General features: G+C 46.9%; 1 protein-coding gene across 1 annotated transcript; it reads left to right on the top strand.

The window, feature by feature from the left end:
* The first annotated feature begins 992 nt into the window (after positions 1–992).
* On the top strand, positions 993–3212 carry LOC119363223 (L-type lectin-domain containing receptor kinase SIT2-like). Its single transcript, XM_037628539.1, has one exon. It carries the CDS (start codon positions 1076–1078, stop codon positions 3086–3088), a length of 2013 nt encoding a protein of 670 aa, XP_037484436.1. The 5' UTR covers positions 993–1075; the 3' UTR covers positions 3089–3212.
* The last annotated feature ends 12270 nt before the right edge of the window (positions 3213–15482 follow it).

The following is a 15482-nucleotide window of genomic DNA, read 5'->3' as shown; positions in this document are numbered from 1 at the left end:
TTAAAAAACACCCAGCTGCTTAGGGTTTTTTGTGCCTCCTGTCAACGCTGATGCCGATCTACCTCGTCTCTTGTGGTCTTAGGGACATGAAGGCGTGGTGAATCTTGACCCTTGCCGCTGGGAGGGCTTCGTTTTTAGATGCTTTTTTGAGTTTTGTTAGGGTTTATGTCCTGCTTAGAGAGACAAGGCGACGTCAACTCTCTGAAGATGGAGTAAGTTTGTTCGCGTCTAGCCCCTTCCCGGTGGTGCTTCTAGCGTCATTGGATGGTGTGTGGACGTTTGCCTCCGGCGGATCTCATGAGATCCAGTCGGCGTTTGTCTTTGGTGGATCCACGTGGATCTGGTTTTCGTTCGTCTTTGTTTGTGTGTCTACAGGTTAGACCGGTCTAATCTACGCGTCTCTTCATCGACGGCGGTTGTTGTTCTGGTGTGCTGGTCTCATGGGGCCTTAGCACGACGACTTCCTACTGTACTACAACAAAGTTTGTCCGGCTCCGATGAGGGAGGAGTGATGACAGCGGTGCTCCTTCGACTCGCTTCAGTGCTTATAGTCGTCAGACCTGGATGTATATTTTACTTTGGATGTTCTTTATACTACTTTGACAGTTGATGAATGGATTGAAAGTTTTCCTCTTAAGGAAAAAAGCCTAGCATACACCACAAAATAAGTAAACAACATAGCTAGAAGACTGTGCAACAGTGCCGAAAACATAGTCAACGTTCAACGGGTGTGAAAATCTGAAGTTTCTTACTCCAAATCTCTCATATCACTGCTGCAAGGCAAAAGCGACGACTTGAGAGTGGAGTCGTCTGCAAGTCGACGGACGTTTCGACCTGAGAAAGACAGCCCCCGAATGGTTTGACCAGAGCGCACAACTAGCAGCCCCCCATCCATCTACGTCGCTTTCAGTCGGTACTCGGAACGCGCCACAAGCCCTCTATTCTACCTGAATTTTGCCTTACCACTTGGCCAAGATAATTTTCCCTTGGACCGCAAGCACACAAGAAAACGGAGGATTCACACACCCGCAGCACCCATTGCAGAGAACAGAGCGCCGGCGTTCCTTGGCGAGCGATGCTTCTCCACCCTCACCACTTGGTCACTCTGCTCCTGCTCCTGGCGGCTGCAGCGAGCGGCGACGGCGTGCAGTTCACCTATAACGGCTTCGCGGGCGTGAACCTGACGCTCGACGGCGCGGTCGTCATGCCCAACGGCCTGCTCATGCTGACCAACGGCACCATTCAGACGAAAGGCCAGGCCTTCCACCCGTCCCCCCTGCCGTTCCGCGGCGACGGGGAGGCGAACGCCACCGGCGCCGCGCGGTCCTTCTCGACCACTTTCGTCTTCGCCATTTTCGGGCAGTACGCGGACCTGAGCAGCCACGGCATGGCCTTCTTCGTCTCCGCGTCCAGGGAGCTGCTCTCCACGGCGATGCCAGGCCAGTTCCTGGGCCTCCTCAACGACACCGACGGCGGAAACCGGAGCGACCACATCTTCGCCGTGGAGCTCGACACGCTCTTCAACGCCGAGTTCCGTGACATCAACAGCAATCACGTCGGCGTCGACGTCGATAGCCTGGTTTCGGTCGCTTCCACCGACGCCGGGTACTACGACGACGGCACCGGGACGTTCCGGAACCTAAGCCTGATCAGCCGGGAGGCCATGCAAGTGTGGGTGGACTACGACGGCGGCGCCAGGGAGGTCGCCGTGACCGTGGCTCCCCTGGGCATGGCCAGGCCCAAGAAGCCCCTTCTCAGGACCGCCGTCAACCTCTCGGGCGTGGTGCAGAGCACGATGTTGGTCGGATTCTCGTCGGCCACAGGTGTCCTCACCACACGCCACTTCGTCCTCGGCTGGAGCTTCGCGCTGGACGTGGCAGCCCCGGCACTGGACACCTCGGCGCTGCCGGCCTTGCCACGGGCCTGGCCAAAGCCACGGTCCAGGGTGCTGGTGATCGTGCTGCCCATAGCGTTGGCAGCTCTGGTACTCGTTCTGGGCATCGGAGTGTACATCTTTGTACGACGGCTTCTCAAGTTCTCGGAGCTGCGCGAGGACTGGGAGGACGCGTTCGGCCCCCACCGATTCTCATACAAAGAATTGTATCATGCGACCAAGGGGTTCAGCGACAAGAACCTGCTCGGGGCAGGAGGCTTCGGAAGTGTGTACAGGGGCAAGCTCCGCAAGCCGGACATGGAGGTCGCCGTAAAGAGGGTGTCTCATGAATCAAGGCAGGGGATGAAGGAGTTCGTCGCCGAGGTGGCAAGCATCGGACGGCTACGGCACCGGAACCTCGTGCCATTGCTTGGCTATTGCCGGCGCAAAGGGGAACTTCTCCTGGTTTACGATTACATGCCAAATGGAAGCCTTGATAAATACTTGTATGATGGACCATCAGCAGGTACACTGGATTGGCCTCAAAGATTTCACATAATCAGAGGGGTGGCTTCTGGGTTACTGTATCTCCATGAGGATTGGGAGCAAGTTGTCATTCACCGAGATGTGAAGGCAAGCAATATTCTTCTAGACAGCGAGATGAATGGGCGGTTAGGGGATTTCGGCCTTGCAAGGCTGTACGACCATGGAGCGGACGCCCAAACGACGCATGTGGTTGGCACCATGGGCTACCTCGCTCCTGAGCTTGGACACACCGGCAAGGCAACCCCGTCCACCGATGTGTTCGCCTTCGGTGCATTCCTTCTGGAAATCACGTGTGGGCGGAGGCCAATCGAGCAAAACGAGCACCACAACCGCATCGTGCTCGTGGATTCGGTGATCGAGCAATGGCGCAAGGGTTTGATCGTTGGCGCAGTGGATACGAGGATTCCAAGTGGGTTTAGTCCGGACATGGTCTCGCTGGTGCTGAAACTTGCGTTGTTATGCTCGCACCCATTGCCTAACGGAAGGCCAACCATGCGGCAGGTCATGCAGTACCTCGACGGCGACATGGTCCTCCCGGACTTGTCGTCGGCGTACCTCAGTTTCACCATGCTGGAGCGGATGTATGATGGGGACTTCAACCAGAAAATGTTGCCATACGCATCATCAACGAGCATGGGTGCAGTTTCTGATCTCTCTGGAGGAAGGTGACAATGTTCTTGCGGTAAGTAGGATTGTGTAACTAACTATTAACTGACCAGTGGCTACTATATACACATTTACTAGTATGTTGTACTCATTTTACCTGAAATGTATGACCTGATGGTTTACCTAATTTATGGTTGAATTGCATATAAACAGAACAATGCAATCAAACAAGTGACATGCGTTTTTCCCCCGCACAAAAGGAAGAAGTGATATAGGTTTTTGTTTTATTTTCGGAGGTATTCAAGCTCTGAAACACATCGTATCTCTATTCAGAATGTTCAACGTAGCTTCTCTCGCCTTAGTTACAGGATCCTAATATAAGGGGAAAGTTCTCTCCCTTGATAAAACATTCCGCCAGGGTACATCAGAGCGATGATAAAAATCCGCGTGGATTTCGTGATTTCTTTGGTGATTTGAAGCAATCCGAAGGGACTAAAGGGGTTGAAGAAACCAAATGGAAGAAACTCCTTGGAAAGTATGAGCAAAATAGCAATAATAAAGGAGCGAAGATGCCACTTAAGACTTAACACGCAGCTAGAAAAGGCTAACAATCGCAGCCACCGGTGCCGCTTTATTTCTAAAGACGCTCGTGTTCCTTTCCTTCCAAATCTCCCATCCAACAAGGTGGATCAAGGATGAGAGAGCCTTTCTTTGATGAGCAATATTGATGATTCCTTGCCACCAAGCTTTAACCGTAGGAAAGCTATGCCAATTCGTCATGTCAACTTGAAGATCCAACCATGAGAACACCTCCTTCCAAACACGAGTTGCGAACCGACACTTGAAGAGGATGTGGGCGCCGATTCCTGCACTTGGCTACAAAGAGGGCATTGATAGCAATTGGGCCATCCTCTACATTGGAGTCTATCCGCCGTCCAAACCCTATTTTGAGTGACCAACCAAGCAAAAAAATTGCATTTGGGGGGTGACCAAACCTTCCAAACCATGTCATGCAAGGGTGAACGAAGATGTCCAATGAATTGGGCTTTGTAAGCCGACGAAGCGGTGTCCCATCATTAGTGAACTTCCATATGATAGAATCACAAACTCGAGGTTGTATGTTACCATTGGCTAGCTTTTCCCAGAGAGTGGCGAATTGTTGAATGTGAGCAAGCGTCATCCCCTGTTGGGTATCAATGTGGTTAACCCAAGCAATATCCCGCAAAGCACATTGTCCACCATGGCCGCCTTTTTCCACGAGATCTCGGATTTTTTTGGTGCAATGTCTTTAGGCCTCATCCCCTCAAGCCAAGATGACTCCCAAAAATCTTGATGTTGTGCCATCCCCAATTGTAACCTTAGTGGCTGCCGCAAAGATGTCCCGATCCTTATTGTTGCACGGAGTTCCCAAGCCAAACCAAGCTCTCGGAGGGTGATCCCATTCAAGCCAAAGCCACCTTAAGCGCAGAGCTGTAGCGTACTTTACTAGGTTAAGAATTCTGAGGCCCCCAAACTCCTTAGGCTTGCAGACTAGGTCCCAATTGATTTTACACTTGCCACCAGACACCTTGTCTGAGCCAGCCCAAACATAGGCGCACCGCAAGGATTCAATATTCCTAAGCATCTCCACCGGAAGGTCAAGCGGTGTAAGATGGTAGATGGCCACAATCGTGAGGACCGCTTGTACAAGGGTCATTCGGCCCGCAATAGCAACATGCCTCCCCCTCCATGGCGCAAGCTTCCCTACGGCTTTATCTTCTAAGTGCTGCAAGTGGACCCTCCTCAACCTTTTGATTGCAAGCGGTAGACCAAGATACCGGATGGGGAAGGAAGAGCTGCAGGCCGGGAAAGACTGCAAGACGTCATCAAGATCAACGCCCTCACATCGGATCGGCACGACCAGACTCTTAGCACAGTTGGTTACCAAGCATATGGCGTTCCCAAAGGAGGAAAGCATAGCGGTGAGAAACTGGACATCTTCCTTGATAGGTGTGCAGAAAATAGGTTGCATCATCAGCGTACAAAGAAGCTTGGATGCCCGCTAGTCGACCACCAAGAGGGTGGAGGTGGCCTTGTGCGTTGGCCTTGCTCAAAATATGGTGCAACGGGTCGATGGCGAGAACGAAGAGCAAGGGGGGCAGCGGGTTGCCTTGTCGAAGGCCACAACCATGTTTAATCGAGTCCCCGACGATCCCGTTGAGAAGAACTCGGGAACAAGACGAGGACAACAAGGCCGATATCCATCCTCGGAAGTGGGCGAGAAAGCCATGATGATTGAGGGTTACCATGAGGTAGTCCCACCTAACAGAGTCAAAGGCCTTCTTAATGTCAAGCTTGAGGAGGAGCATTGGCGTCTTAGTTCGGTGGAATTTTCGAGCCCTATTACGGACATACAGGAAATTTTCATGGATGCTGCGAGTCTTGATGAAAGCACTTTGCACGATGGAGACGATATCTTTCATGTGCGGGGCAAGACGGGCAGCTAGGATTTTGGCAATGAGCTTGGCCACGACATGGATGAGACTGATAGACCTAAAATCTTTAATATCCTCGGCACCATCCTTCTTGGGGATGAGAGCAATATTGGCCGAGTTTAGCCAATGAAAATGCTCAACGTGGAGGTCCAAGAAGTTACTAGTCACAAGCATGATGTCATCTTTGATAATATCCTAGCAGACTTTGAAGAACTTCCCGTTGAAACCATCAGGCCCTGGAGCCTTATCACTAGGGAGGGAGAAAATCACAGCCTTGACCTCCTCTGCCGAGATGGGATCCCCAAGATGGGAAAGATCGTGTTTAGCAGTAGGGATGGCAGTCCAGTTGATGCTCTGAGTGTGAGGGTTGCTTTTTTGAACATAGCGAGAAGTGATCCTAGACGATGCTCTTCTTGTGGTCATGATTTGTTACCCATCCATTCCCATGCTTTAGGCGATGAATCAGATTTTTCCGCCGTATTCCATTGATCTTCAAGTGGAAAAACCCAGGTGTTGGCACCAACCTCTTTAATGTTAGTGATTCTAGAGCTCTATCTTTTCCTAGCCCTCTCCATGGCCGCAAGTCCAACAACCCGTCTTTTAAGTCTCTTCCTCAACTCTCTCTCTCTCTCTCTCTCTCTCTCTCTCTCTCTCTCTCTCTCTCTCTCAGCGCAACTCAACTCTCTGATGTCTTGAGCCTCGTCCAGGCAAAGAATGATTTCCAGAGCCATATGCAGTTGAATCTTGGCGTTGGAGAAGAGCGATTTACTCCATGCTTTAAACTTGCGGCTAGCGGCATTCAGCTTATGGACGAGTCGTTGGTAGGTCTCGGTGTGCGTGGAGGGCTCGCTCCACATGTCGTGAACAAGTTGATGGAATCCGGGCATGTTGGTCCAGAAGTTTTTGAAGCGGAAAGTCTTTGGCCGCCTGGGACCATCATTATTTGCCAAAAGGAGAGGACGTGATACGAGAGTGAAGAGGACATCGCATGGAGGATGTGCTTCTCGAAGGCAATGTCCCACTCCTCATTGGAGAAAAAGGCATCAAGCTTTGACATGGTAGGGTGGCTTTGCTCGTTGCTCCAAGTGTACTTCCTATTCTAGAGATGGACCTCTTTGAGCTCGCAAAATTTGAGGGCATTTCAGAACCGGGCTATGCGGCTACGGTTAGCATTAGCGCGGTTCTTGGCCCTAGCGTGGTATATCTGATTGAAATCAACAGTGATGAGCCATTTATCACAATGATGAGGTTTTTCATTTTGGTGCTCCCGGAAGAAATCGTCCTTGTGGTCAACCATGGTGATTTTGAAGGCGACGCTGCCAGCCAAGGTGACCTTGGCTGAGAGGGTGTAGGTGCCGGAGTGCACATCTTCCATCCGAAGATGGTCATCATCCCATAGCATAAGGATTCCACCACGCGTACCAATGGTCGGTCGTTGGGCAAAACCCTTCAGCCTGTACCCTCCAAGGAAAGCAGCAGTCGTGGCATCGACAACTTGGAGCTTGGATTCTTGAATACACGCAATATGACATGCAGAAGCAGTGATTGTTTCATTGACAGTAGTTCTTCGGTTTGGACAGTTAATCCCACGGATATTCTAGTTCAACAGACTCAAATTGATGCTACTCATTGCAGAAACTAGGACACCTCTTACAAACAGGAGCATTTCTCCAGCACTTAACAGCAAGGCCTCGACAGGGTAGTGGTAAGTAGCAGCACACATCAGCAGTTACGAACAGGATTACCGGGACAATGTTGCATAACATAGGAACTAGACTACATCAACATCCTTGGAACCTAGATGATCAGGTTGTCTCCGTGGCATCCTCGCCCGCTGCCAATGGCATCTCGGGGCCACCTTCGGCCCCATGGTGCAGCAAGGCATCCTCCACCACCATCGCCAAATCACAGTCCAGCTTGAACAGGGCCCGGAGCGCCGCAATCGCAATGTCCGGTAGCCTCCCCTGGAACAAGCTCACAAAACGTGAGATTGCTTCCTTTGTAACTTGTTCGACCTCTCCTACAAAGCCCATCCACTGACAAAGTAGCATTTCCGCAAGCTGTGCAATGGGCATGTTCCTTTTCTTGGCACGCAGACGTGGGCTACGCCGGCTGAGGTTGAACCTGGTGACTCCAGCAAGTGTCTTCTTCCTTGTCGTGGGTGGCCTGGGTGGTGTAGAGCCTGGAGCTGGCAGGAGGGGTGACCGCACTGGGATGAAGAGTGGTGATTCAGGTGATGGCTCCCTAGGCGTCTCTGGTGCTTGGCTCGCGTCGAGGGACACCAAATATGCAGTAAGGCGAGGCACGAAGATAGGTGAGTGAGGCTCCTCACTAGAATCGTTGTAGCCAACATGCTGGTGTAGCAATGTGAGGGAGCATCGAGTTGGAGAGGTAGCATGCCGCAGCACACAAGATGGTAACTGATTGCTTGTATCTGTGTTGCTATTGGAGAGTATGATGCAACACAACAATGGTAAGTATTTCCCTCAGTTATGAAACCAAGATTATCAATCCAGTAGGAGAACCAAGCAACACTATGTAAACGGTACATGCACACAAAGAACAAATACTTGCAACCCAACGCATAAGAGGGGTTGTCAATCCCTTCTCGGTAAAAAGATAGATAAAATTGTATGAGTTTGGATAAATAGATCTTGCAAAAATACAAAATAAAATAAAGAAAGAAAAAGTGCAGCAAGGTATTTTTGGCTTTTTGGAATAATAGATCTGAAAAAATATGATAGAAAATAGATGATAGAAAATAGACCCAGGGCCGTAGATTTCACTAGTGGCTCTCGAGAAAATAGCATACGGTGGGTAAACAAATTACTATTGGGCAATCGATAGAAAAGCAAATAATTATAACGATATCCAAGGCAATGATCATGTATATAGGCATCACGTCCAAGATTAGTAGACCGACTCCTACCTGCATCACTATTACTCCACACATCGACCGCTATCCAGCATGCCTCTAGTTTACTAAGTTCATGGAGAAACAGAGTAATGCAATAAGAATGATGACATGATGTAGACAAGATTATTCCTGTACTAATAGACCCCATATTTTTATCCTTAATAGCAAAGATACATGCGTGCCTCGCTACCCGTTCTATCACTGAGTGAGGACACCGCAAGACTGAACCCATCACAAAGCACCTCTTCCCGTTGCAAGAAAAATCAATCTAGTTGGCCAAACCAAACAAAAGTTTCTGAGAAGAAATACGAGGCTATAATAATCATGCATATAAGAGATCAAAGAAGTCTCAAATTAATATCCATAGATAGAACTGGTCATAACTTCGCAATTCATTGAATCCCAACAAACACACCGCAAAAAGTCACTACATCAATTAGATCTCCAAGAACATCAAGGAGAACATTGTATTGAGAATCAAAAAAAGAGAAGAAGCCATCTAGCTACTGCCTACGGACCCGTAGGTCTGTTGTAAACTACTCACGCATCATCTGAGGAGCACCAATGAGGATGATGACGCCCTCCATGATCATGTTCCCCTCCGGCAAGTTGCCAAAAAGGACCTCTAGATTAGATCTCGTGGTTCTAGAACTTGCGGCGGCTGGAATTGGGTTTCGTCGACTCCCCTGGGGTTTTTGGAATTTTTGGGTATTTATAGAACTGAGAGGCGGTGGAAAGGACCTCCATGGGCCCCACCACCCATCAGGGCGCGTCTGGGGCCTCTAGCGTGCCCTGCTGGGTGGTGGGCCCCACGGGCCTCCCCTCGTGCACTTCCTTGGCTCCCAAGTTGTCTTCTGGGCAAAAAAAATCTCCAAAAAGTTTCATTGTGTTTGGACTTCGTTTGATATGGATATTCTGTGAAGTAAAAAACAAGCGAAAAATAACAACTAGCATTGGGCATTATGTCAATAGGTTAGTCCCAAAAAATGATATAAAGTTGCTATAAAATGAATATAAAACATCCAAGAATGATCATATAACAACATGGAACAATAAAAATTCTAGATACGTTGGAGACATATCAGCATCCCCAAGCTTAATTCATGCTCGCCCTTGAGTAGCTAATTGATAAAAACAGAATTTTTGATGTGGATGTTTTACAATCATTTTATAGCAACTTTATATCATTTTTGGGGACTAACCTATTGACCCAGTGCCCAGTGCCACTTGCTGTTTTTTCTTGTTTTTTACATCACAGGAAATCAATATCAAACGGAGTCCAAACACCATGAAACTTTTTGTGGATTTTTTTATGGACCAGAAGACTACCAATGGGCCAGAGCATCAAACAACTTCATTATCATAATATTCAATCCACACAAATAACTACAAGGAGAACAACAAAGAGTTATATAGTGTTTGACACACACACTATAGGAGTTGGTTGATGTGTGTCATATAGTGTTATTTTAGTACGAACTCTTGGTTAGATTGATCGGAAAGAATAGCTTTGTGTTATTTCAGTACGAACTCTAGGATAGATTGATCGGAAAGAATAGCTTTGAGGTGGTTTCGTACCGTACAAACAATTTCTATCTTTTGTTCTTCGCTAATAGAAACTCGGGAGTGATTCTTTATTGCACTCTGAGGGATAATCATATGATCCAACTATGTTAGCATTGTTGAGAGATTGCACTAGTGAAAGTACGGACCCTAGGCCTCATTTACCATCATTGCAATACCGTTTATGCTCCGTTTTACTATTTACTACATTGCTGTTTTTTTATTGTTCGCACTACAAAAACTCATATCTACTATCTGTTGGGGAACGTAGTAATTTCAAAAAAAATCCTACGCACATGCAAGATCATGGTGATGCATAGAAACGAGAGGGGAGAGTATGTCCACGTACCCTCGTAGACCGAAAGCGGAAGTGTTAGAACAACACGGTTGATGTAGTCGTACGTCTTCACGGCCCGACCGATCAAGCACCGAAACAACGGCACCTCCGAGTTCTAGCACACGTCCAGCTCGATGAGGTCCCTCGAACTCCGATCTAGCCGAGTGTCGAGGGAGAGTACCGTCAGCATGACGGTGTGGTGATGATCTTGATGTTCTACCGTCGCAGGGCTTCGCCTAAGCACCGCTACAATATTATCGAGGAGGACTATGGTGGATGGGGGCACCGCACACGGCTAAGAGATCAATTGTTGTGTCTAGAGGTGCCCCCTGCCCCCGTATATAAAGGAGCAAGGGGGAGGGGGTGGCCGGCCTAGGAGGGGGCGCGCCATGGGGAGTCCTACTCCCACCGGGAGTAGGACTCCCTCCTTCCTTATTGGACTAGGAGAGGGGGGGAAAGAGGAGGCAGAGAGAGGAAGGAAAGGGGGGCGCCGCCCCCCTCTCCTTGTCCTATTCGGACTAGGGGGGAGGGGAGCGTGGCCCAGCCCTTGCCTCCTCTCCTCTTCTCCACTAAGGCCCATGTAGGCCCATTAAGCCCCCGCGGGGTTCTGGTAACCCCTTGGTACTCCGGTAAAATCCCGATTTCACCCGGAACACTTCCGACATCCAAATATAGGCTTCCAATATATCAATCTTCATGTTTCGACCATTTCAAGACTCCTCGTCATGTCCGTAATCACATACGGGACTCTGAACAACCTTCGGTACATCAAAACTCATAAACTCATAATATAACTGTCATCGAAACCTTAAGCGTGCGGACTCTACGGGTTCGAGAACTATGTAGACATGACCGAGAATCATTTCCGGTCAATAACCAATAGCAGAACCTGGATGCTCATATTGGCTCCTACATATTCTACGAAGATCTTTATTGGTCAAACCGCATAACAATATACGTTGTTCCCTTTGTCATCGGTATGTTACTTGCCCGAGATTCGATCGCCGGTATCCCAATACCTAGTTCAATCTCATTACCGGCAAGTCTCTTTACTCGTTATGTAATGCATCATTCCGTAACTAACTCATTAGCTACATTGCTTGCAAGGCTTATAGTGATGTGCATTACTGAGAGGCCCAGAAATACCTCTCCGACAATCGGAGTGATAAAACCAAATCTCGAAATACGCCAACTCAACATGTACCTTTGGAGACACCTGTAGAGCTCCTTTATAATCACCCAGTTACGTTGTGACGTTTGGTAGCACACAAAGTGTTCCTCCGGTAAACGAGAGTTGCATAATCTAATAGTTGTAGGAACATGTATAAGTCATGAAGAAAGCAATAGCAACATACTAAACGATCAAGTGCTAAGCTAACGGAATGGGTCATGTTAATCACATCATTCTACTAATGATGTGATCCCGTTAATCAAATGACAACTCATGTCTATGGTTAGGAAACATAACCATCTTTGATTAACGAGCTAGTCAATTAGAGGCATACTAGTGACATTAAGTTTGTCTATGTATTCACACATGTATCATGTTTCCGGTTAATACAATTCTAGCATGAATAATAAACATTTATCATGATATAAGGAAATAAATAATAACTTTATTATTGCCTCTAGGGCATATTTCCTTCAGTCTCCCACTTGCACTAGAGTCAATGATCTAGATTACACAATAATGATTCTAACACCCATGGAGTCTTGGTGCAGATCATGTTTCACTCGTGGAAGAGGCTTAGTCAACGGGTCTGCAACATTCAGATTCGTATGTATCTTGCAAATCTCTATGTCTCCCAACTAGACTTGGTCCCGGATGGAATTGAAGCGTCTCTTGATGTGCTTGGTCCTCTTGTGAAATCTGGATTCCTTTGCCAAGGTAATTGCACCAGTATTGTCACAGAAGATCTTCATTGGTCCTGATGCACTAGGCATGACACCTAGATCGGAAATGAACTCCTTCATCCAAACTCCTTCATTTGCTGCTTCCGAAGCAGCTATGGACTCCACTTCGCATGTAGATCCCGCCACGATGCTTTGTTTAGAACTGCACCAACTGACAGCTCCACCGTTCAATATAAACACGTATCCGGTTTGCAATTTAGAATCGTCTGGATCAGTGTCAAAGCTTGCATCGACGTAACCATTTACGACTAGCTCTTTGTCACCTCCATAAACGAGAAACATATCCTTAGTCCTTTTCAGGTATTTTAGGATATTCTTGACCGCTGTCCAGTGATCCACTCATTGATTAGTTTGGTACCTCCCTGCTAAACTTATTGCTAAGCATACGTCAGGTCTGGTACACAGCATTGCATACATGATAGAGCCTATGGCTGAAGCATAGGGAACATCTTTCATTTTCTCTCTATCATCTGCTGTGGTCGGGCATTGAGTCTGACTCAACTTCACACCTTGTAATGCAAGCAAGAACCCTTTCTTTGCCTTATCCATTTTGAACTTTTTCAAAACTTTATCAAGGTATGTGCTTTGTGAAAGTCCAATTAAGCGTCTTGATCTATCTCTATAGATCTTGATGCCTAATATGTAAGCAGCTTCACCGAGGTCTTTCATCGAAAAACTTTTATTCAAGTATCCCTTTATGCTATCCAGAAATTCTATATCATTTCCAATTAACAATATGTCATCTACATATAATATCAGAAATGCTACAGAGCTCCCACTCACTTTGTTGTAAATACAGGCTTCTCCAAAAGTCTATATAAAACCATATGCTTTGATCACACTATCAAAGCGTTTATTCCAATTCCGAGAGGCTTGCACCAGTCCATAGATGGATCGCTGGAGCTTGCACACTTTGTTAGCACCTTTTGGATCGACAAAACCTTCTAGTTGCATCATATACAACTCTTCTTCCAGAAATCCATTCAGGAATGCAGTTTTGACATACATTTGCCATATTTCATAATCATAAAATGCGGCAATTGCTAACATGATTCGGACAGACTTAAGCATCGCTACGGGTGAGAAAGTCTCATCGTAGTCAACCCCTTGAACTTGTCGAAAACCTTTCGCAACAAGTCGAGCTTTATAGATAGTTACATTACCATCAGCGTCAACCTTCTTCTTGAAGGTCCATTTATTCTCGATGGCTTGTCGATCATCGGGCAAGTCAACCAAAGTCCATACTTTGTTCTCATACATGGATCCCATCTCAGATTTCATGGCCTCAAGCCACTTTGCGGAATCTGGGCTCATCGTCGCTTCCTCATAGTTCGTAGGTTTGCCATGGTCAAGTAACATGACTTCCAGAATAGGATTACCGTACCACTCTGGTGCGGATCTTACTCTGGTTGACCTACGAGTTTCGGTAGTAACTTGATCTGAAGTTTCATGATCAACATCATTAGCTTCCTCACGGATTGGTGTAGTCGTCACAGGAACCGGTTCATGTGATGAACTATTTTCCAATAAGGGAGCAGGTACAGTTACCTCGTCAAGTTCTACTTTCCTCCCACTCACTTCTTTCGAGAGAAACTCCTTCTCTAGAAAGGATCCGAATTTAGCAACAAAAGTCTCGCCTTCAGATCTGTGATAGAAGGTGTACCCAATAGTCTCTTTTGGGTATCCTATGAAGACACATTTCTCCAATTTGGGTTCGAGCTTATCTGGTTGAAGTTTCTTCACATAAGCATCACAGCCCCAAACTTTAAGAAACGACAACTTTGGTTTCTTGCCAAACCACAGTTCATAAGGCGTCGTCTCAACGGATTTTGATGGTGCCCTATTTAACATGAATGCGGCCGTCTCTAAAGCATAACCCCAAAACGATAGCGGTAAATCAGTAAGAGACATCATAGATCGCACCATATCTAGTAAAGTACGATTACGACGTTCGGACACACCATTACGTTCTGGTGTTCCGGGTGGTGTGAGTTGCGAAACTATTCCGCATTGTTTCAAATGTAAACCAAACTCGTAACTTAAATATTCTCCTCCATGATCAGATCGTAGAAACTTTATTTTCTTGTTACGATGATTTTCCACTTCACTCTGAAATTCTTTGAACTTTCCAAATGTTCCAGACTTGTGTTTCATTAAGTAGACATACCCATATCTGCTCAAATCATCTGTGAAGGTGAGAAAATAACGATACCCGCCGCGAGCCTGAACATTCATTGGACCACACACATCAGTATGTATGATTTCCAACAAATCAGTTGCTCGCTCCATAGTTCCGGAGAACGGCATTTTAGTCATCTTGCCCATGAGTCACGGTTCGCAAGTACCAAGTGATTCATAATCAAGTGATTCCAGAAGCCCATCAGTATGGAGTTTCTTCATGCGCTTTACACCAATATGACCCAAACGGCAGTGCCACAAATAAGTTGCACTATCATTATCAACTCTGCATCTTTTGGCTTCAACATTATGAATATGTGTATCACTACTATCGAGATTTAATAAAAATAGACCACTCTTCAAGGTTGCATGACCATAAAAGATATTACTCATATAAATAGAATAGCCATTATTCTCAGATTTAAATGAATAACCGTCTCGCATCAAACAAGATCCAGATATAATGTTCATGCTTAACGCTGGCACCAAATAACAATTATTCAGGTCTAAAACTAATCCAGAAGGTAGATGTAGAGGTAGTGTGCTGACCGCGATCACATCGACTTTGGAACCATTTCCCACACGCATCGTCACCTCATCCTTAGCCAATCTTCGCTTAATTCGTAGTCCCTGTTTCGAGTTGCAAATATTAGCAACAGAACCAGTATCAAATACCCAGGTGCTACTGCGAGCATTAGTAAGGTACACATCAATAACATGTGTATCACATATACCTTTGCTCACCTTGCCATCCTTCTTATGCACCAAATACTTGGGGCAGTTCCGCTTCCAGTGACCAGTCTGTTTGCGGTAGAAGCACTCAGTCTCAGGCTTAGGTCCAGATTTGGGTTTCTTATCTTGAGCAGCAACTTGTTTGTTGTTCTTCTTGAAGTTCCCCTTCTTCTTCCCTTTATCCTTTTTCTTGAAACTGGTGGTCTTATTGACCATCAACACTTGATGCTCCTTCTTGATTTCTACCTCCGCAGCCTTTAGCATTGCGAAGAGCTCAGGAATAGTCTTGTCCATCCCTTGCATGTTATAGTTCATCACGAAGCTCTTGTAGTTTGGTGGCAG

This window comes from Triticum dicoccoides, chromosome 2B (assembly GCF_002162155.2).
Source record: "Triticum dicoccoides isolate Atlit2015 ecotype Zavitan chromosome 2B, WEW_v2.0, whole genome shotgun sequence".
Classification (NCBI taxonomy): domain Eukaryota; kingdom Viridiplantae; phylum Streptophyta; class Magnoliopsida; order Poales; family Poaceae; genus Triticum; species Triticum dicoccoides.
This window is presented reverse-complemented; position numbering and strand designations above follow the sequence as displayed.